Source organism: Silurus meridionalis, chromosome 24, assembly GCF_014805685.1.
Source record: "Silurus meridionalis isolate SWU-2019-XX chromosome 24, ASM1480568v1, whole genome shotgun sequence".
In the NCBI taxonomy this organism is placed as follows: domain Eukaryota; kingdom Metazoa; phylum Chordata; class Actinopteri; order Siluriformes; family Siluridae; genus Silurus; species Silurus meridionalis.
The window spans coordinates 1,963,094-1,985,884 of NC_060907.1; the positions used below are offsets into that span (position 1 = coordinate 1,963,094).

At 40.6% G+C, this 22,791-nt stretch overlaps 1 protein-coding gene across 1 annotated transcript in view; it reads right to left on the bottom strand.

Annotated features, from left to right (window-relative positions):
- Positions 1-6,367: 6,367 nt before the first annotated feature.
- Positions 6,368-22,791, bottom strand: part of LOC124378579 — a 161,038-nt gene continuing 144,614 nt past the window's right edge. Inside the window, 4 exon segments of the mRNA XM_046838309.1 lie at positions 6,368-7,438; positions 7,536-7,738; positions 8,968-9,013; positions 9,210-9,297. Of these exon segments, the coding sequence (XP_046694265.1) occupies positions 7,390-7,438; positions 7,536-7,738; positions 8,968-9,013; positions 9,210-9,297 (386 nt within the window). The 3' untranslated portion in view covers positions 6,368-7,389.

Here is a 22,791-nt window from a genome sequence, read left to right on the forward strand (position 1 = left end):
ACTTCCAGGGTTCTGGATGTTGACGGTGTGCAGGTATCAGGAAGACCACCTTGTGTTCCTCTGGACTGAGTGCTGCAGGACTTCCTCGTCATCTCCAGCCTTCCGAGGTCGAGTGCGTTTGTCTGACAGGCAGGTCCCGGTCCGAATATTTTTTAGATTAAACCTAAAGCTGGGAAATGCCTTTATTAATACGCAGACAATCTTCTCTACATTGGTGTTTGGTTCAAATGGTGAACTAAAATGCATCCTATTACTGGGCTCACACTCATATGGTCCTGTTTTTTTGTTCAAAATAATCTTGGCTCTGAAAATAAAAATGAAAAACACGTTTCAATGAAAATACGACATAAAAATGAGGAAGTGCTGAAGGTTTATAGGAAAGGGAATATTTCCTTCATAAAAAAGTGAAAGCTGTAATATTTAACCAGTGCAGAAAAGAAGCAATGTATTATATATATAATATTTAATTTCATTCATATTTATTTTTCTTGTAATATGAAGCAGCCTCTGGCAAAATTATTTCCTTAAGGATTATTAGTTTTTATTCTTATTTTAGTTTAGTTTATTAATTGCTTTCACATATTGAATTTGGATCTATTTGTAAATCCAGAGCACTGAGTAATCTGCCTAAAATATGATTCATATTTAATATAATTCATACTTGAAACTCTCATGCAATATCAAAATCTCTTAGATCCTCTAAACAACATCTCAATACCCATCAGTCCTTCTGGTGAAATAATGAAACACAGTTCAGTGACTCTGACCTGCAGCAGTGACAGTAACCCACCTGTGGAGATCTACACCTGGTTTAAGGAGAATGGAACATCACCTGTAGGATCAGGACAGAGTTACAGAGCTCTACAGAGTGGACTGTACTACTGTGAGGTTCAGAATAAACTCGGCTCTGAGAGATCAGCTGCAGTGTGCATCACTATAAATGGTGAGGCGTTGCATTATTTATATTTACTGAAATGTTTCGGATCATATTTATCTGTAAGGTGTGTGTGTGTGTGTGTGTGTGTGTGTGTGTGTGTGTGTGTGTGTGTGTGTGTGTGTGTGTTTGTGTATTCATTGAATCAGGTGGCTCTGTAATTGTGTATGTGGCTGTTGGTCTCGGACTGTTTGGGCTCACAGCTCTTCTTGCTGCCCTCTACTGGCTGAGGTGAGAATACTTGTCCTGGACATGTGACATTCACATTGAAATGTATATATGAATGACAGAGGAGGGAAGTCATTCATTACTGTTCTTAAGAAGATTTTTCTGGTATCTATTTTACTTCACTGTTTTATTTTCCAACTTTCTACTTTCACTGAATACATTTTTAGACAAATATTTGTACTTTCTACTTCTTACATTTTTAAAACAGACTCATTAATTTAGATTTAATCTATTTGGTGAAATGTCAAAATTTTTTCTTCTCACTATAGACTAGATTCTGAAGGTCACAATGAGCAGGCAGAAGGCAGTAAGACGTCTGGGGTTAACGTCGATGAGACAGAGGGAGTCAGTGATGAGAACATGACTGAGAACAGAGACATTCCTGATCACCTGATCATCATCATCTTTTCTCTGCTTGTGTTCTATATGGTGGATCCTTATTCTGGATACATTCATTAGGTAACCAAATGTTGAATTTGTTTTGTATTAATATATGAATTAAGGCTGTCAAAATGCAAATTAATTTTAACTGCACTGGTTTTATTAACGCATGATTAATGCAGCACGCAGTTCTGTTTGACCATTTTTACACACTCATTATAACAACAAAACCCAACAAAACAGACAGAGGGCGCTCTCTGCCATCTCTCCTCTCTTCACAGACACGTAAATATAACACCCTGAATCTGAATATTTGCCTCACAGACATAATAAATATATAAATAAAAAACTTTTAAATAAACCAAATCACATCGAAAACAAACATTCTCTGATTCTGTAGTCCGTATGAAAGCTATTAGAGGTACAGTTCCTCCGGTATCACCTTATAAACTGTCCGTGTGGAAACATAGGAAAGGTTCTCTTTGTTGTCGTGATGATTTACGTGATTTAAAATGCCATCATTACTTTAAAACTTTTAAAGGATATTCTGTCTTCATGCTCTATGTTGAGTTCGGTTTCACGAATAATAAACATACATTTGCATAAAGCATTAATATTTGTCCATGTTGATTAGAGTATTAAACATTTGGAAAGTATTAATTAAAGGTACATTTGAAACAGATAAGTGAACAATCGAGAGATTAATTGCGATTAAATATGTTTAATTGATGGACAGCCGTAATATTAATATCATGTGAGTTACAGTTACAGCGTGACACTAAAACTGTGAGTAATAATGACTACTTTTTTCATAAGAACATGTCCGAGCCCAAACTTCTTTACTTTAACTTCGGTAAAAAAGTTTTACTTACCAGAATCTTTTAAAACACGAGCATCTGCACTACTGAGTGAAGGATGTGTGGACGTTTGCCCCCCTGATAAATGACATATCAATGCCCAAAGTGGCAAAACATTTGGCTATTTATGAATAGACATAAGAAAAATAAGAAACAGAAAGAGGAACACGACTACCAGGTGAGTATGTCAGGTTTAGAATCTGAGAGCTCTTCAACAGATCTTTAACAGAACCTGCTCATGTTCTCCACCCTTCAATCTCTGCAGACGGCTGAGTGCTAAAGAAGACACAAAAACCTTTTTCGTTTCTTGTCTGAGACTAAGCTAGGCAGTGCTCTTACGGTAAAACATTTTTACATACTCACATTTTCTTGCTTTCCAACTAAATAAATAAATAAATAAATAAATAAATAAAAATATATGTATAAATAAATGGATTTGTTACAAATCCAAATGGTATCCTTTTGTCAGGGATCCACCTGCCACGCCCCCTTGGTAGCTGTCACGCTGCCTTCGCTCTGCCGCGGCCGGCTTTGATTCCCGACAGCTGTGACTCATCAAGGATACGAATATATAAACTCACGTTCTCGAGTCACAGGCTGTCGGTTCTTGAAGGTCATGCTGGTGATCCCGTGGATCCTCGACCACCAGCCTTCCCCGCTGGTTTTGGCTCCTGACTTCGTTTCCATTGGATATTTCTTTCCTTTGTGGATTACCCGTCCCGAGCGGATATACTTTTAGTTTGTGGCTCTTCATGACTCGTGTATGTGTTTTGGGTAAATAAAGAAAGTTACTTCTGCTTCATGATCGCCACCCTGACAGCTTTATACGTATCAACCTTCCTTGTGTCTGTATAAAACCCATATGCTGCGAGTCAGCTGTATTGACCCATATGGCCTTCCACAATACAACACCCCAGTCCTTGCATCTGCCTTCCTCTGCTCTGCTGCTGAAATACTCCTGCAATACTAACACAGTCTTTTCCCTTTTCCCCCTCACACCTGATCCGCCTTGTTAGATGAATAAAAACACAAAGATGAATTGGTTAAAATAATAATGTTAATAATATTGTAATATTAATAATATAATATATACACTACAAAAATATTGTATATTTCTCCTGAATCATAATATTAAAGATAAACTTCAAGACTAAAATATTATTCCCTCTTCATATTGTGCTTGAAAAGACTCGCAGGGTGCACGTTACATATCGCTGACCGTTATTACAGTTACGGCGGTTTGCTATTGAGTTTTGACGTTACTATGGCAACATTTAACCTCTTGTTTTTTTCATTTCAGTGGATGGAGAAACTGTAGCCACAGCACTCGACCTAAATACTTAAATACATCAAACACATGCGCGTTCTTACTGTGGCTTTGTGTTTCAGCCGCAAAACTACGGCTAAAAAAAGTGTGTGTGGTTCAGACATGCTGCTGAAGTGCCCTTTGCTTCCTCTTTTTATTTTTTTCCTGATTTACTTTCTACTTCTGCAAACGTTAGGATTAGGGGTTACACATTTTAATGAATGAAAAAAACTTCATATAAATATTTAAATGAACCCAAAGTCGCTTGTGTTGGATGCTTGTGGAATTTATTTCCTCTGATGTTTTTATTACTACACCGGTAATAATATTTTTTACACCAAAAGTATTTACAAAATGATTTCCACCAGAGGTTAATAGCATTTCAAAGAGCGAGAGTTCTAATGAACTGTATTGCGTACAGGACGTTTTTAACACATTGGCGCAATGTGTGATTGTCTGCCCTGACAAAAAGGAAGTGAAACAACACCCCAACCCCCAATCGCATACAGTATACAGAGATAAAATAAGTCATTAATAAGCACTAAGGATGTTTATCAGATATTGATATACACACATATCATGTATATCTAAATGATCATGTAATCAGCAAGAAGAAATCGTCGTCTATAAACTGATCTGATACTCGGGTTAATCTACACTAATACTATTTTTTACAAAGACACCTCCAGCTGAAAACTACTCGAGGGGCCGTTGTACACTCTGAGGGAAGATCTTTGTGTACATTGGACAAGAATGGCGGAATGAATGCAGCTTCAACAGGAAGGGCGGTGTTGAACTGTAGCTGCAGTACCGCTGCTTAGCCACACGGGGCCAAGTCATGCACACGTTTTTAAAGCACACATTTCAGTTCTGCTCAGCGATGTGGATTTACCATGTTAATTAAAATGTTTTTTTATGCATTTAACGTACCCCTGCACTGCACCCCCACCCTGCACTGCCCCTCCCCTGCCCCATCCATGCACCTCGTGACACCTGTACACATCTTAGCATTGCAACAAGCTGTAATGACAAGTCAGACACAGACCTTCAAAGCTTCCTGAAGGGACAATTTTTGATTTAAAACACATTTCAATGGAGCCACTGATAGAACCAAGGTTGCATCTGTATATATATATATATATATATATATATATATATATATATATATATATATATATAGAGAGAGAGAGAGAGAGAGAGAGAGAGAGGACAAATTAGCTCAAGCTAAATATGGTTAATGTAGCATGTGATGTCTTCAGTAATAAAAAATGTCCTGGTCACTGTAACCTAAATGATGCTTGTGTTCAATAATAATTAGTGATAAATGCTGATTTCTTGTAATGTCTGTATCATGAAGCATGTTTTTGGCTATGTAGATAAGTATCAGGGAAGTGGAAGCTCAGTGATTAAGGCATTGGACTTTGGATTAGAAGGTCATAAGTTCCAAACATAAATCCTGGCACCATGAAGCTGCCACTACTGGGCCCTTAAGCAAGGCCCTTACTTGTACAACTGCGTCGTAAGTTCTGGATAAATGTGTCTGCCAAGTGCGATACAAGTAAATGTAAGCATCAGCGTTTTATATCCGATGCAGCAGCCTCAGAAAGTCTGGAAGAACTTGCAGACCTGCCTGGAGCAAAACGCAGTAATACAGACTTGGAAAAGTATTACGTAAATTGTGTAGAAATTAAATAAACATCACCCCAGATGTTTATCAGCAAGGCTTGAGATCTTATGGTCTTCAGAACTCTGGCTGTCCTTCCTTGAACCACTTTTGCCAGCGTATTCCAGAAACACCCCAAAACACCTGTTGTTTTGGAGAAGCCCAGACCCACTCATCTAGAATTTACAATCTGGCCCTTTGCAGAGAAACTCAGATCATTAAACTCACCCATTTTTCCCTGCATCCTGATTGCAATCCCTCAACTTCACTGTTCATCAACTTCCATATTTCTAACTAGTGATGCGTCATTCATAAACGATTTGTTTATTTTAAATGAGTCTTGAATTTGACTCAGAGTAATGAGTCGCCTTAAAGAGTGATGGTGATGTAAAGGAAGCACAATTGAGCAGTTCATCTTTCATTTCTTCTAATACAAGTCGTTTTACTTTTATCACATAACTCCCATAAACACTATAAAGATGATTAAAGCAGCGAAATGGACTAAATGATTTAAAAAGATTTGTTTGTTTTGAAGAATTAGATTCAAAGAACCAAGTCACTGAAATGATTCAATCTTCCCATCACTGTGACTCACTGACTGCTATAATGCAACCCTGCAGCTTGGACTTATTTAGGAAATATGATCATTTGTACTGCTTCACTTTTACATACAATAAACACATTGTATAGTATATAAAATGTCTTTAGTTAATCTTATAATTTTCCTAGTTTTTCTTTTTCTTATTAGCACCAGCACAGATTCCTTATACTGTACATGCAACCCATGCAAAACTTGGCATTCTGAATATATATATATATATATATATATATATATATATATATATATATATATATATATATATATATATATATATATATATAAATCTCTGATAGTTGTTTCATCATAATGAGATAATCATGTGATTCTTTTCTGTGGTTTTAATGTTTTGGCTAATGTGTGTAAGTTTAGGATTGTGTAAAACAAAAAAAATCCATACTTCCTGAGAAAATAGAGTTTAATATAATAATGAAAATGAAAATATTAAGCAAAATAACATTGTGGTTCTTCTATCAAGCCAAAGGATTCACAGCAAAAGATTGTCAGAGAGGAAAAAACAGTTGTCTACTGAATTATTGTGACTTTACAGGAAACACTGAGACACACCCATATAAAGAAATACAATAAAAAAAAAAGATCATTCATTACACACACAAGCAAAAGGTTTAGTTTAAAGGAATACTGTGACTCAACACACCAGAATATACACATTATTTCTATATTTCACGTAACCAGTTACAGAAAACAACAACATAAAATACAATACAAACTAGAAATTAGCATATGTACATGAAAATATATTAATGTAATTAAATATTAAAAAATATTTCTGCATATGTCATAAACAATAAGTGAATTATCATAAATATCCATTGTGTCAAAATATAATTGTATCATGTGAATTAGAAAAAGCTATTGTCATTACAGATGTTCAGGTAGCTGTTGCTCTTATTTTGGCATGTTGGTTGATTCTACTCGTTCTTCTTCTACTAGAGCTTCATGGGTTTTGAAGGACACTAATCGGATGATGAATTTGACTGGATTCGGAGCTTGGGGGCAGCGTTTATACTGAGTCATCTCTGTTTAAACAAACTGTGATTGGCAGCTAAAGGTTTTATACATATTTATGTATCCAATATTATCAAGTTGTTTTTCTTAACAAGTGTAGATTTGAAATCTACTGTTTTTTTTTTTTTTTGCCAGCGAGTGTCCAGAAGATCTAAATCTAGCTTTACACTTGGATTATTTTCAGGCCGATTGGTGAATTGAAATTGCATTGATTGTTAGCCGAGATGAGCTCATGATCAGAGCGTGAAGGCGACACACTCACCCGCAGATGAAAGTTTAAAACCAGCTTCATTTACAAACAAGCCAATAAAGCTGTTAAAAGCTTTCCAGTAAGGTCTCCAGTAAGACCAGGTGGAGGTTGATGGTGAGGTCAAATGAACAGGTGAATGCTGGTTACTTCACGCTGCTGTAGATCACACTGGGATCCTCAGCATTGGAAGGCCTACAATAAGAGAGTAATTGATCACACAAAGATCCCACAGAATCTCATTTCTATGTGTGTTAGGGTGAAGGACCAGCAGCAGAACAGCTCTTCTCACCTGTATTCAGCACCAGAATTAATAAATCGGACGCTCGCGTACTGAACCTCGTCCTCCCCGGAGCCTGAAGCGTCTGCATCAGAACTCTCAGCGTCTTTGGCACGCCGTACAACTTTAGCATACAGGGCTTCATCCTGATTGGCCGAGGCGGAATCAAATGCAGGATCGACTTGATTCTTTGTTACATTTTCATAAAGATTTTCCTGGGGTGGGAAAGAAAATGTGTATCAGAGCACTTTTCAATTCTGGATTGTAATTGGTCAGTAGGTGTTGATTATGTTTTATATATAATAAAATTAAACCTCAATATTAGATCAAGTCACAGATCTACTGCTTTATATACCGTAATTTCCGGACTATAAAGCGCACCCACATATAAGCCCACCCACTGAATTTTACAAAGATTTTTATTTTGAACATAAATAAGCCACACCTGTCTATAAGCCGCAGGTGTCTACACTGAAACTAATAAACTTTACCCAAGTTTTAACAAAAGACACTTCCTTTAAGAGCAGAGCGGTATTTTGGGAATAGCCTGTCACTGAATTTTTCCGGTATTACTGCATGTGTGCAAGACCGAGGAATATGTCCTTATTATTTTCTGATGCTCATTTCTAAGTTTCTTTGACTAACCCGTAACGCTGTTGCCAAAAAAAATAAAAAAGCACGAGTTTTGGAAACCTGTCTGTGATTATATGATTTCTGTTGTAACTGGAGTTAGCGAGCTCTCCCTTCACCCAGACTCAACGCGCTACAACAGCTTGTATCTAAACAGTAGCCGACCAAGAAAGTCATTGTTCACCGTCTTCCTCCTTCCTTTCACAACTATTTCTCTCAGGAGTTTATCTTTTGGCATCGTCGTGCGTTTAAAAATCATGGGGTGGAAGTTTTTTTTTCCCGATGCCGTGCAGTTCAGAACACAGGTGAGGTGTGTTTTTTCGTTTCCGTTCGGAAATTTCATTGGTCTAATGTTATGTCGCTCAGTTTTTTGGCTTGAAGTTTGTAAACCGGGAAAAACCCAGGAAAAATCTATAAATTAGCTGCTTCATTGTTTAAACTGCGGGTATATATATATATATATATATATATATATATATATATATATATATATATATATATAATATCGGGGTTGAATTTTACTTGATTTATTCATTCATATGTTTATTCCAAAAACTATGTTCCTGATGGACTGATTGCTTCGAGTAGCTTTTTTGCTGACGTTCCACAGCTTTAAATGTAACTGTAAATGGCTGAATACATTTTATATGATCTTTCAAAAAGAAATGTTGTTAAAGAGAAGTACACACGGGGATTTGCTGTTATAGGAAAATTAATCATCTTTAAGCAGCTCACAGTAACTCTGATTCATCACTGTACTGTACAATACTGTATACATTCACACATCAACAATTTCTTGTACCGACTTCTTTACCTGCTTTATACTTTGGTCTACTGTTGATCCAGTTCTTTTATTTTTCCTGTTAAAAGACATATTTTTAATTACAAAAATCAGCATTGAATACAATATATTTAATGCATTAATATATTCTCAGTCAAAACTAAAAACAGTAGTGTTTACCAGTAAATTATTCACACACACACACACACACACACACACACACACACACACACACACACAGTTTTTACGAAAAAAAAAAAAAAGGCTTGACTTACATTTTAAGCAAGATGATAACACCAATGAGGCAAACACACACAAGCACCACAAGACCTGCATACACAGCTAGATTCATTCCATTTAGAGCTGTATAGAAAGATGATGAAACAGTGTATAAATAATTAAATACATTTAAACAGTGAATTTATGGTGAATACATTTATATCATCTCTCACCAGTTATAGTGATGGACACTGCAGCTGATCTCTTATAGCCGAGTTTATTCTTAGCCTCACAGTAGTACAGTCCACTCTGTGAAAATATGTAACTCTGTCCTGATCCTACAGGTGATGATCCATTCTCCTTAAACCAGGTGTAGGTCTCCACAGGTGGTTTACTATCACTGCTGCAGGTCAGAGTTACTGAACTTCCCTCCACTTTCTCACCAGAGGGACTGATAGACACGTTTTTTGGAGGATCTAATGGGTTGGTAAATGAGAAAATAAATCTATAATAGTTTTATCTTGTATTGGCTGTAAAAAGATCTTCAGCTTTAACTTACACAGAACATTCAGAGTTACACTGGTGGAGTTCTGATGCCCGACTTTATTACTGCACATGCACTTGTACTCTCCACTGTCTACAGAGCTGATCTTAGAAATGGTGAAGGTCTTTCCTTTTCCCACTGATGTAATCCCCTTAAACCAGGTGTAGTTCTTCACAGGTGGGTTTGCATCACTGCTGCAGTTTAGCGTCACTGAACTGCCCTCCACTTTCTCATCAGAGGGACTGATGGACACTGAAACATTCTTTGGAGGATCTAAAATGGACAGAAAGGTATCACATAAAAGGAAATCTATGTTAATTTTATGTTCCATTGGCTGTAAGAAGATCATCAGCTGTAACTTACACAGAACATTCAGAGTTACATTGGTGGAGTTCTGATGCCCGACTTTATTACTGCACATGCACTTGTACTCTCCACTGTCTTCAGAACTGATCTTAGATATGTTGTAGGTCTTTTCTTTTCCAACTGATATAATTCCCCTAAACCAGGTGTAGGTCTCCACAGGTGGGTTTGCATCACTACTGCAGTTTAGCATCACTGAACTGCCCTCCACTTTCTCACCAGAGGGACTGATAGACACTGAGACATTCTTTGGAGGATCTAAAATGGACAGGAAGGTAATTTTTTAAAGAAAATCTAAAAGAGTTTTATTTGTCATTGGTTATAAGGAGATCTTCAGCTTTAACTTACACAGAACATTCAGAGTTACACTGGTGGAGTTCTGATGCCCGACTTTATTACTGCACATGCACTTGTACTCTCCACTGTCTTCAGAACTGACTTTAGATTTGGTAATGTTCTTTCCTTTCCCCACTGATGATGTTCCTTTAAACCAGGTGTAGGTCTCCACAGGTGGGTTTGCATCACTGCTGCAGGTCAAATTCACTGAACTTCCCTCCACAATCTCAGCAGAGGGGCTGATGGACACTGAGACCTTCTTTGGAGGATCTAGACAATGTCATGTTAAGAAATTAAAATGTTCATGACCTTAATTTTTTTATTTTTTTATTTTTTATTTTTTATAGATTTTCTTATCAATACCTGAATCCATTGTTGAACCAGTGTTTTTAGCAATTTTTTTTAAATCTTTCATCTTCCTCTTCTTTTTTTGGCTTCTCCCATTAGGGGTCTCCACAGTGAATACTTCATCTCTACACCCCCCTGTTCTCTACATCTGCCTCTTTCAGCCCAACTACTTGCATGTCTTCCCCCACCACATCCATAAACCTCCTTCTTGGTCTTCCTCTTTTCCTCCTTCCTGGTGGCTCCATCCTCAGCATTCTCCTCCTGATATACCCCATGTCCCTCTTCTGCACATGTCCAAACCATCTCAATCACACCTCCCTCACCTTGTCTCCAAAATGTCCAACATGCCCTGTACCTCTAATAAACTCATTTCTAATCCTGTCCATTCTCATCACTCCAAATGAACATCTCACATTTTTCAATCATTATTATATTATAGCAATTCATACAGATTTAAGTTTTACTAGTTATATTGTGGGCAAACACTACCATATGGTTTTTTCCTGAGACATGTGAAGGCAGCTGACTGCAGCTTTTTAAACTGTTGCTGTAGATTCAGGCAGCTTACAGACAAGCATGAGTGGCTCATGTCATTGTAACTGATATATGAGACAGAGAATACTTGAGAATGCCTCCATTCCTGAGAGCACTCTTTGACTCAGCATTAACAAATCTGCATCATAAAATAGATTGTCACTTTACATTCTTGTGAACTTGTGATTTAAACATGATCATTTTCCCAAGATTGCAATAAGTACAAAACCAAACCGACATCAATATAAATCTACATGCAGAAAAGAGTGTGTTGACTGGAAGAAAATGTGTGTAGAAAAAGGGGTTTGGTTAAGTATCTGTTTTTGAATGGAGGGCGGAGCCAGGAGATGTAAGTGGTTTTTGTGTAATTACTGTGTGTAATTTTACTAACGAGTTTTGTTTTTTGGTAAACGGAAATGAGGACAAAAGAAAAGATGAGATACTTGGGAGAGAAAGAGAAAACTCCTTAGATGAATACTGTCAGGGAACCACCTGCCACGCCCCCTTTGGTGGCTCTCATGCCTCCACTCTCTGAAGCTCCAGGTTTAACGAGGCACACCTGAAGCTCATCATCACTCATGCCTCCACTCTCTGAAGCTCCAGGTTTAACGAGGCACACCTGAAGCTCATCATCACTCATGCCTCCACTCTCCATAGAGCTCCAGGTTTAACCACGCACACCTGGAGCTCATCATCACTCATGCCTCCACTCTCTGAAGCTCCAGGTTTAACGAGGCACACCTGAAGCTCATCATCACTCATGCCTCCACTCTCCATAGAGCTCCAGGTTTAACCACGCACACCTGGAGCTCATCATCACTCATGCCTCCACTCTCCATAGAGCTCCAGGTTTAACGAGGCACACCTGAAGCTCATCATCACTCCACCCGCTCCTACATAAACCCCTCACTCACATTCACTCCCCGTTCGTTATTGTTTATGTTTGACTTTCCGTACTGCATGTTTTGGCGTTCGGTTTTCCTACAGGACTTCTTTCTTCCATTTCATCCGGACTCCAGAATCCTGCACCGGCTGCGCTTCCTCCTGTGCATCTCGGGTCAGCTACGCTTCTCCCAATGCGCTACTCGGACTATCTCTCTCAACCTAAGGACTGCCGTGTGTATGTGCGCGTGTGTGTGTGTGCGTGTGTGTATCTCTCTCTCTCTCTCTCTCTCTCTCTCTCTCTCTCTCTCTCTCTCTCTCTCTCTCTCTCTCTCTCTCTCTCTCTCTCTCTCTCTCTCTCTCTCTCTCTCTCTCTCTCTCTCTCTCTCTCTCTCTCTCTCTCTCTCTCTCTATATATATATATATATATATATATATATATATATATATATATATATAATATCGGGTTGAATTTTACTTGATTTATTCATTCATATGTTTATTCCAAAACTATGTTCCTGATGGACTGATTGCTTGAGTAGCTTTTTGCTGACGTTCCACAGCTTTAAATGTAACTGTAAATGGCTGAATACATTTATATGATCTTTCAAAAAGAAATGTTGTTAAAGAGAAGTACACACGGGATTTGCTGTTATAGGAAAATTAATCATCTTTAAGCAGCTCACAGTAACTCTGATTCATCACTGTACTGTACAATACTGTATACATTCACACATCAACAATTTCTTGTACCGACTTCTTTACCTGCTTTATACTTTGGTCTACTGTTGATCCAGTTCTTTTATTTTTCCTGTTAAAAGACATATTTTTAATTACAAAATCAGCATTGAATACAATATATTTAATGCATTAATATATTCTCAGTCAAAACTAAAACAGTAGTGTTTACCAGTAAATTATTCACACACACACACACACACACACACACACACAAGCACAAGCACACGGCAGTCCCACGGTTGAGAGAGTCCGAGGTGCGCTAGCTGACCCGAGATGCGGGGAGGTGAAGCGCGGCCGGTACAGGATTGTGGAGTCCGAGCGGAACGGAAGACATGGAACATACTACAAAACAAACAACCCATTCACACAGTATCTAGCGTCCAACACATTCAATCACAAACGGGATTGGGAGTGAATGAGGAGCTTATATAGAAGCGGGTGGACTGATGATGTTCCTTTAAACCAGGTGTAGGTCTCCACAGGTGGGTTTGCATCACTGCTGCAGGTCAGAGTCACTGAACTGCCTCCACTTTCTCACCAGAGGGACTGATAGACACTGAGACATTCTTTGGAGGATCTAAAATGGACAGAAAGGTATCACATAAAAGGAAATCTATGTTAATTTTATGTTCCATTGGCTGTAAGAAGATCATCAGCTGTAACTTACACAGAACATTCAGAGTTACATTGGTGGAGTTCTGATGCCCGACTTTATTACTGCACATGCACTTGTACTCTCCACTGTCTTCAGAACTGACTTTAGATTTGGTAATGTTCTTTCCTTTCCCACTGATGTAATCCCTTAAACCAGGTGTAGGTCTCCACAGGTGGGTTTGCATCACTGCTGCAGGTCAGAGTCACTGAACTGCCTCCACTTTCTCACCAGAGGGACTGATGGACACTGAAACATTCTTTGGAGGATCTAAAATGGACAGAAAGGTATCACATAAAAGGAAATCTATGTTAATTTTATGTTCCATTGGCTGTAAGAAGATCATCAGCTGTAACTTACACAGAACATTCAGAGTTACACTGGTGGAGTTCTGATGCCCGACTTTATTACTGCACATGCACTTGTACTCTCCACTGTCTTCAGAACTGACTTTAGATTTGGTAATGTTCTTTCCTTTCCCACTGATGATGTTCCTTTAAACCAGGTGTAGGTCTCCACAGGTGGGTTTGCATCACTACTGCAGTTTAGCATCACTGAACTGCCTCCACTTTCTCACCAGAGGGACTGATAGACACTGAGACATTCTTTGGAGGATCTAAAATGGACAGAAAGGTATCACATAAAAGGAAATCTATGTTAATTTTATGTTCCATTGGCTGTAAGAAGATCATCAGCTGTAACTTACACAGAACATTCAGAGTTACACTGGTGGAGTTCTGATGCCCGACTTTATTACTGCACATGCACTTGTACTCTCCACTGTCTTCAGAACTGACTTTAGATTTGGTAATGTTCTTTCCTTTCCCACTGATGATGTTCCTTTAAACCAGGTGTAGTTCTTCACAGGTGGGTTTGCATCACTACTGCAGTTTAGCATCACTGAACTGCCTCCACTTTCTCACCAGAGGGACTGATGGACACTGAGACCTTCTTTGGAGGATCTAAAATGGACAGAAAGGTATCACATAAAAGGAAATCTATGTTAATTTTATGTTCCATTGGCTGTAAGAAGATCATCAGCTGTAACTTACACAGAACATTCAGAGTTACATTGGTGGAGTTCTGATGCCCGACTTTATTACTGCACATGCACTTGTACTCTCCACTGTCTTCAGAACTGACTTTAGATTTGGTAATGTTCTTTCCTTTCCCACTGATGATGTTCCTTTAAACCAGGTGTAGGTCTCCACAGGTGGGTTTGCATCACTGCTGCAGGTCAGAGTCACTGAACTGCCTCCACTTTCTCACCAGAGGGACTGATAGACACTGAGACATTCTTTGGAGGATCTAAAATGGACAGAAAGGTATCACATAAAAGGAAATCTATGTTAATTTTATGTTCCATTGGCTGTAAGAAGATCATCAGCTGTAACTTACACAGAACATTCAGAGTTACACTGGTGGAGTTCTGATGCCCGACTTTATTACTGCACATGCACTTGTACTCTCCACTGTCTTCAGAACTGACTTTAGATTTGGTAATGTTCTTTCCTTTCCCACTGATGATGTTCCTTTAAACCAGGTGTAGGTCTCCACAGGTGGGTTTGCATCACTACTGCAGTTTAGCATCACTGAACTGCCTCCACTTTCTCACCAGAGGGACTGATAGACACTGAGACATTCTTTGGAGGATCTAAAATGGACAGAAAGGTATCACATAAAAGGAAATCTATGTTAATTTTATGTTCCATTGGCTGTAAGAAGATCATCAGCTGTAACTTACACAGAACATTCAGAGTTACATTGGTGGAGTTCTGATGCCCGACTTTATTACTGCACATGCACTTGTACTCTCCACTGTCTTCAGAACTGACTTTAGATTTGGTAATGTTCTTTCCTTTCCCACTGATGATGTTCCTTTAAACCAGGTGTAGGTCTCCACAGGTGGGTTTGCATCACTACTGCAGTTTAGCATCACTGAACTGCCTCCACTTTCTCACCAGAGGGACTGATAGACACTGAGACATTCTTTGGAGGATCTAAAATGGACAGAAAGGTATCACATAAAAGGAAATCTATGTTAATTTTATGTTCCATTGGCTGTAAGAAGATCATCAGCTGTAACTTACACAGAACATTCAGAGTTACACTGGTGGAGTTCTGATGCCCGACTTTATTACTGCACATGCACTTGTACTCTCCACTGTCTTCAGAACTGACTTTAGATTTGGTAATGTTCTTTCCTTTCCCACTGATGTAATCCCTTAAACCAGGTGTAGGTCTCCACAGGTGGGTTTGCATCACTGCTGCAGGTCAGAGTCACTGAACTGCCTCCACTTTCTCACCAGAGGGACTGATAGACACTGAGACATTCTTTGGAGGATCTAAAATGGACAGAAAGGTATCACATAAAAGGAAATCTATGTTAATTTTATGTTCCATTGGCTGTAAGAAGATCATCAGCTGTAACTTACACAGAACATTCAGAGTTACACTGGTGGAGTTCTGATGCCCGACTTTATTACTGCACATGCACTTGTACTCTCCACTGTCTTCAGAACTGACTTTAGATTTGGTAATGTTCTTTCCTTTCCCACTGATGATGTTCCTTTAAACCAGGTGTAGGTCTCCACAGGTGGGTTTGCATCACTGCTGCAGGTCAGAGTCACTGAACTTCCCTCCACATTCGCACCAGAGGGACTGATAGACACGTTCTTTGGAGGATCTAAAATGGGTTGGTGAATGAGAAATAAATCTAGAATAGTTTATCTTCTATTGGTTATGAGGAGATTTTCAGATTTAACTTACACAGAACATTCAGAGTTACACTGGTGGAGTTCTGATGCCCGACTTTATTACTGCACATGCACTTGTACTCTCCACTGTGTTCAGAACTAGTATTAGAGATGGTGAAGGTCTTTCCTTTCCCCACTGATGTCATTCTCTTAAACCAGGTGTAGTTCTCTACAGGTGGATTTGCATTACTTCTGCAGGTCAGAGTCACTGAACTGCCCTCCACAATCTCACCAGAGGGACTTATAAACACTGAGATGTTCTTTGGAGGATCTAAAATGTACAGTAAGGTATCACATTAAAAGAAATCTATGTTAATTTTATGTTCCATTAGCTGTAAGGAGATCTTCAGCTTTAACTTACACAGAACATTCAGAGTTACATTGGTTGAGGACTGATTTCCAACTTTATTACTGCACATGCACTTGTACTCTCCACTGTCTTTAGAGATGATTCTAGGAATAGTGTAAGTCTTTCCATTTACCACTGACGTCTTCCCCTTAAACCAGGTGTAGGTCTCCACAGGTGGGTTTGCATCACTACTGCAGCTCAGATTCACTAATCTGCCCTCCACAATCTCACCAGAGGGACTGATGGACACTGAGACCTTCTTTGGAGGATCTGAAATGGATAGGATAGAAATTATTTAAAGCAAATCTATGACAGTTTTATTTGTTATCAGTTGTGAGGAGATCCTAATCTTTAACTTACAAAGAACATTCAGAGGTACACTGATGGAGGTCTGATTTCCGAATTTATTACTGCCTGTGCACTTGTACTCTCCACTGTCTTCAGAGTTGATCCTAGGAATGGTGTTGTTCTTTGTATTTCCCACTGACGTGTTCCCCTTAAACCAGGTGTAGGTCTCCACAGGTGGGTTTGCATCACTACTGCAGATCAGAGTCACTGAACTGCCCTCCACAATCTCACCAGAGGGACTGGTGGACACTGAGATGTTCTTTGGTGGGTCTAAAATGGATAGGACGGGAACAATTTTAAGAACAAGAATGACTGTTTTGTTTGTATTGTGTGATACTTTTAACAAGTTTTTTATTGTCACTTGTGTTTGAAAAGTGCATGTGCATTTTCCATACATTTTATTTTATTTGTGTTACAATATTTCAATTCAATATTCAATATTTAATATTTTTGTTGTTGTTTTTTTTGGAGAGTTCAATTATGTTGATAAAAAAACTTTTTAACTTTTCAGAACGCAGAGTTAAAGTTCACCAATCCATTACTCAGGATTAAAGATACTTTTGTTGGTCAGTCATGTAAAGGAACTTTTACAGATTTCCTCATTAAACATAAAATATTCAGTGAGGAAACATTGGAGGGCTTGTGTCAATCATTTCTCCTTCAAATTGCTGTAAGGAGATCTTCAGCTTTAACTTACACAGAACATTCAGAGTTACACTGGTGGAGTTCTGATGTCCAACTTTATTACTGCACATGCACTTGTACTTTCCACTGTCCTCAGAGCTGATCTTAGAGATGGTGAAGGTTTTTCCTTTTCCAACTGATTTTGTCTCCTTAAACCAGGTGTAGTTCTCCACAGGTGGGTTTGCATCCACAGAGCTGCAGGTCAGAGTCACTGAACTGCCCTCCACAATCTCACCAGAGGGACTGGTGGACACTGAGACATTCTTTGGAGGATCTGAAATAAACAGAAAAGAGAAAATCTATGAGATTTTTATCTGTCATTGTGTGATTTATTAAAAATATGTTAAACTGCCAGCTGTGGGAGAAATGAGATTATATACATTTACCTAAATTTGTGTTAAAATATGTCACTAAATACACGGTTAGAATTATTATACAATAAATATTTTTCACCAATCCATCCCAGGACCTCCGGGATTTCCACCCTGCTCCAGGCCCTACACCAGGCCCTTCAAAATGGCTCGGCTCATTCCAGGACCTCCAGGAGAGCTCAGCTCCGTTCCAGGACCTCCATGAGATCTCCGCCTGCTCCAGGCCCTACACCAGGCCCTTCAAAATGGCTCGGCTCATTCCAGGACCTCCAGGAGAGCCCAGCTCCGCTCCATTGTATCCCTGAGAGCACCTCTCCGCTCCACAGAGTCTTGAGAGCTCCTCTCCGCTCCATTGTGTCCCTGAGAGCACCTCTCCGCTCCACAGAGTTTCCGAGAGCTCCTCTCTGCTCCACAGAGTCTCCGAGAGCTTCTCTTCGCTCCACAGAGTCTTGAGAGCTCCTCTCTGCTCCACAGAGTCTTGAGAGCTCCTCTCCGCTCCATTGTGTCCCTGAGAGCACCTTTCAGCTCCAAGATCCCCAAGCGAGCTCAGTTCCACACCAAGGTCTCCGGCGAGCTCTGTTCCACTTCAGGATCTCCAGGACAGCTCCTTTCCGCCCCAGGATCCTGAAGAGGGCTCGGCTTTGCTCCAGAGTCCTGAAGAGACCTCAGCTCCGTTCCAGGACCTCCATGAGATCTCCGCCTGCTCCAGGCCCTACACCAGGCCCTTCAAAATGGCTCGGCTCATTCCAGGACCTCCAGGAGAGCCCAGCTCCGCTCCATTGTGTCCCTGAGAGCACCTCTCCGCTCCATTGTGTCCCTGAGAGCACCTCTCCGCTCCACAGAGTCTCGGAGATCTCCTCTCTGCTCCACAGAGTCTTCGAGAGCTCCTCTCTGCTCCACAGAGTCTCGGAGATCTCCTCTCTGCTCCACAGAGTCTTGAGCTCCTCTCCACTCCACAGAGTCTCCGAGAGCTTCTCTTCGCTCCACAGAGTCTCCGAGAGCTTCTCTTCGCTCCACAGAGTCTTGAGCTCCTCTCCACTCCACAGAGTCTCCGAGCTTCTCTTCGCTCCACAGAGTCTCGGAGATCTCCTCTCTGCTCCACAGAGTCTCCGAGCTCCTCCGATGGCGGCGTCTCGCCCAGAGCTCCTCCTTTGACAACGTCAAGGTGAGGCCACGTCACAGGGTTTCTCTCCTGGTGAAGCCACGTCGCAGAGCTTCTCTTTGTCCCAGAGCATCCCTGAGAGCTCCACTCCGCTCCACAGAGTCTTGAGAGCTCCTCTCCGCTCCAGTGTGTCCCGAGAGCACCTTTACGCTTCAGAGTTTCGGGACAGCTCCTTTCCGCCCCAGGACCTCCAGGAGAGCCCAGCTCCGCTCCATTGTATCCCTGAGAGCACCTCTCCGCTCCATTGTGTCCCTGAGAGCACCTCTCCGCTCCACAGAGTTTCCGAGAGCTCCTCTCCACTCCACAGAGTCTTCGAGCTCCTCTCCGCTCCACAGAGTTTCCGAGAGCTCCTCTCTGCTCCACAGAGTCTTGAGAGCTCCTCTCCGCTCCATTGTATCCCTGAGAGCACCTCTCCGCTCCACAGAGTCTCCGAGAGCTCCTCTCCGCTCCACAGAGTCTTCGAGAGCTCCTCTCCGCTCCACAGAGTCTCCGAGCTCCTCTCCGCTCCACAGAGTCTTGAGAGCTCCTCTCCGCTCCACAGAGTCTTCGAGAGCTCCTCTCCGCTCCACAGAGTCTTCGAGAGCTCCTCTCCGCTCCACAGAGTCTTCGAGAGCTCCTCTCCGCTCCACAGAGTCTTCGAGAGCTCCTCTCCGCTCCACAGAGTTTCCGAGAGCTCCTCTCTGCTCCACAGAGTCTCCGAGAGCTTCTCTTCGCTCCACAGAGTCTCAGAGACCTCGTCGTTCGAATTCTGGCCTCCGCAATGAGCTACGCGCCGTCTCGGACCTCCGCTGGGAGCATGGTTCTGTCCTGTGCCTTCGGGATGGGCGTCCTGCGGTTCGCCTGGGCTGTCGCCCTGCCTTGGGTCCTTCCTGGCCTTCTCCGGTTCTGCGGCGGTTCTGACCAGGTCCCGTTCGACCCTGGACGGACACCGGGATCCTCCTCTGAGTGCCCTGGCCCTCCGAGCGTCTGTGGGTTTGGGGCGTCAGGTGCCACCCCTCAGGGGGGAGTAATGTCAGGAAACCACCTGCCACGCCCCCTTTGGTGGCTCTCTATGCCTCCACTCTCCATAGAGCTCCAGGTTTAACCACGCACACCTGGAGCTCATCATCACTCATGCCTCCACTCTCTCTGAAGCTCCAGGTTTAACGAGGCACACCTGAAGCTCATCATCACTCCAACCCGCTCCTACATAAACCCCTCACTCACATTCACTCCCCGTTCGTTATTGTTTATGTTTGACTTTCCGTACTGCATGTTTTGGCGTTCCGGTTTTCCTACAGGACTTCTTTCTTCCGTTTCATCCGGACTCCAGAATCCCGTACCGGCTGCGCTTCCCCTCCCTGTGCATCTCGGGTCAGCTACGCTTCTCCCAATGCGCTACTCGGACTATCTCTCTCAACCTAAGGACTGCCGTGTGTGTATGTGCGCGCGTGTGTGTGTGTGTGTGTGCGTGTGTGTATCTCTCTCTCACGCATGCCATTAAAACCCGAGCGAGCTGTACTCCGGCTTCTGCCTTTTGTTTCGCTCACACCGTGACAAATACAAAGGCAGAGGATATTAAGGTATGTTAGAAAACCACGTGGTGAAAGATGTTTTACATCAAATTAAAAAAGGCTCTTCAGCCTAATGGTAAAGCGTAAGCCAAAGTAACATAACTAACATTATGAACTAGTCTCAGGATTATCTCAAAATCTGTACGATGTTACCCATCAGCCCTTGCACACCACATTCTTGTCACATGTCATTAATTATACACGCCTGTTTCTCTTTGCCAGATTTAACACACATATTTAAGTTCATGCTATGTCTGCACTAATCTGGAAAATTTAAAAGTGGCATAATTCCGTAAAAATGCTGTGCGTCCTCACTTTCAATCGATGAAAGAAAAAAGCAAAAGTTGCTTATCTGCACTAAAACGACTAAAAAATGCTCATGTTCCCAGATGACGCATGAGCAAATAGTAAGATGCATTGACCCACGTCAATTAAACCTGACGTTTTTTTACTCTCTGGCTCTTTGAAACATTGTGACAACGACTACAAAATTGTCATCACTGTCTGAAGCTTCCACTTTAGGATAAACCAGGATAAACGTTTTATTGATCAGCTGTACCCATTATATTTTGAAGGCACCAGCATAGATATTTTAACTGTTCTTTAATTGTACTTTAGGATTAGGAGCCATAGGTGAAAGTCCAGCATAATTCTTAATCTATCAGCTGGGACCCCAGGTTACTGTGCCCCAGCCCAATACCCACATACCCTCAGGAGGGTTACACTTAGTATCCACTGTTTTTGCTTATGCTGTTGGTTTTTATAGTTTTGGGTTGTTTTAGTTTGCACTTAATAAAATAATCTGCAGTGTGCGGTTTGTCATTGACTTACAGCAGTACCACCACTTCTTCTTTTATGTTTAATTTTTTACACTATTGCTTTATATAGTTTTTTTGTATTATTTTATACAATAAATTGCATAAGAAAAAATTTAAAAACTCACATCTGACACTGAGGTTATGAGCAGGAGATGGGAGATGTTCAGATCCTCTTACAGCACAGTTATAACTGCCTGCATCCTCACTGCTGACCCTCTGCAGGTGGAGTTCGTTGCTCTTGGTGCTGTTTGTGGTTACATTTTGTCTGTTTTTCGACCAGATGAATGTTGGATCAGTCAGATTGAAGGAGGGGTTGCAGGTCAGAATGACTGATTCTCCCTCTGTCACTTCTGCAGGAGCGATCACCCGAAGATCTAAAACAATTAGAGAGGGATTAAAATTTTAAAGTTGTAATGAATCCATAAAGCAATTTTTTTTCTAGCTAATAATTTTCTTTTTAATTTTAATATATTCCTACAACTCTGGAGTGTTTTTTTTTTGTTTGTTTGTTTGTTTTTTTTTACCAACCCCTAACTGATCGTATCCATCAGAGAAAAACACTTTGTTCTTTATTTTATTTTCTGGACAATGGTTAATCATGTACATGTTTGAGATTTGTATTAACCTAGTACAATTAATTTAACAATAAAAAAAAGCCAACCAATGACATTTCCAGAAAACTAATAAAAACACAATACTAATGTAATGTCCATGAATTCTAGTTCCTGTAAGAGGAGCTTTCCATCAGGATTCATTGCAGATCCTGTAATAAATGATTCATCATCACTGCTGCAGGTCAGAGTCACTGAACTGCCCTCCACAATCTCTGCAGAGGAACTGACAGACACCGAGACCTTCTTTATAGGAGCTAAAGAGAAGACAAATGCATTTATTTGTCACATTTATATTACAACATAGTAAAATATTGAGCCCTCAACCTTCTGATCAGTAACCTTGAGCCTTAACTGTTCAACTACCATTTCCCCATCATTATTATTATTATGTTGTTGTTGTTGTTGTTTGTGACATCATGTAAGCCACAACGAAGTGCATGTATATATCTATGTTTTGATCTTCCATTTGCTTTTTATTTTTCCGAGCAAATCACCCAGATCAGATAAATATTATTATAAACTTCACATCCCAACTGCTACATCAACAAAGTAGAAGCAAAATCATTTCCTGTTTATAAATATT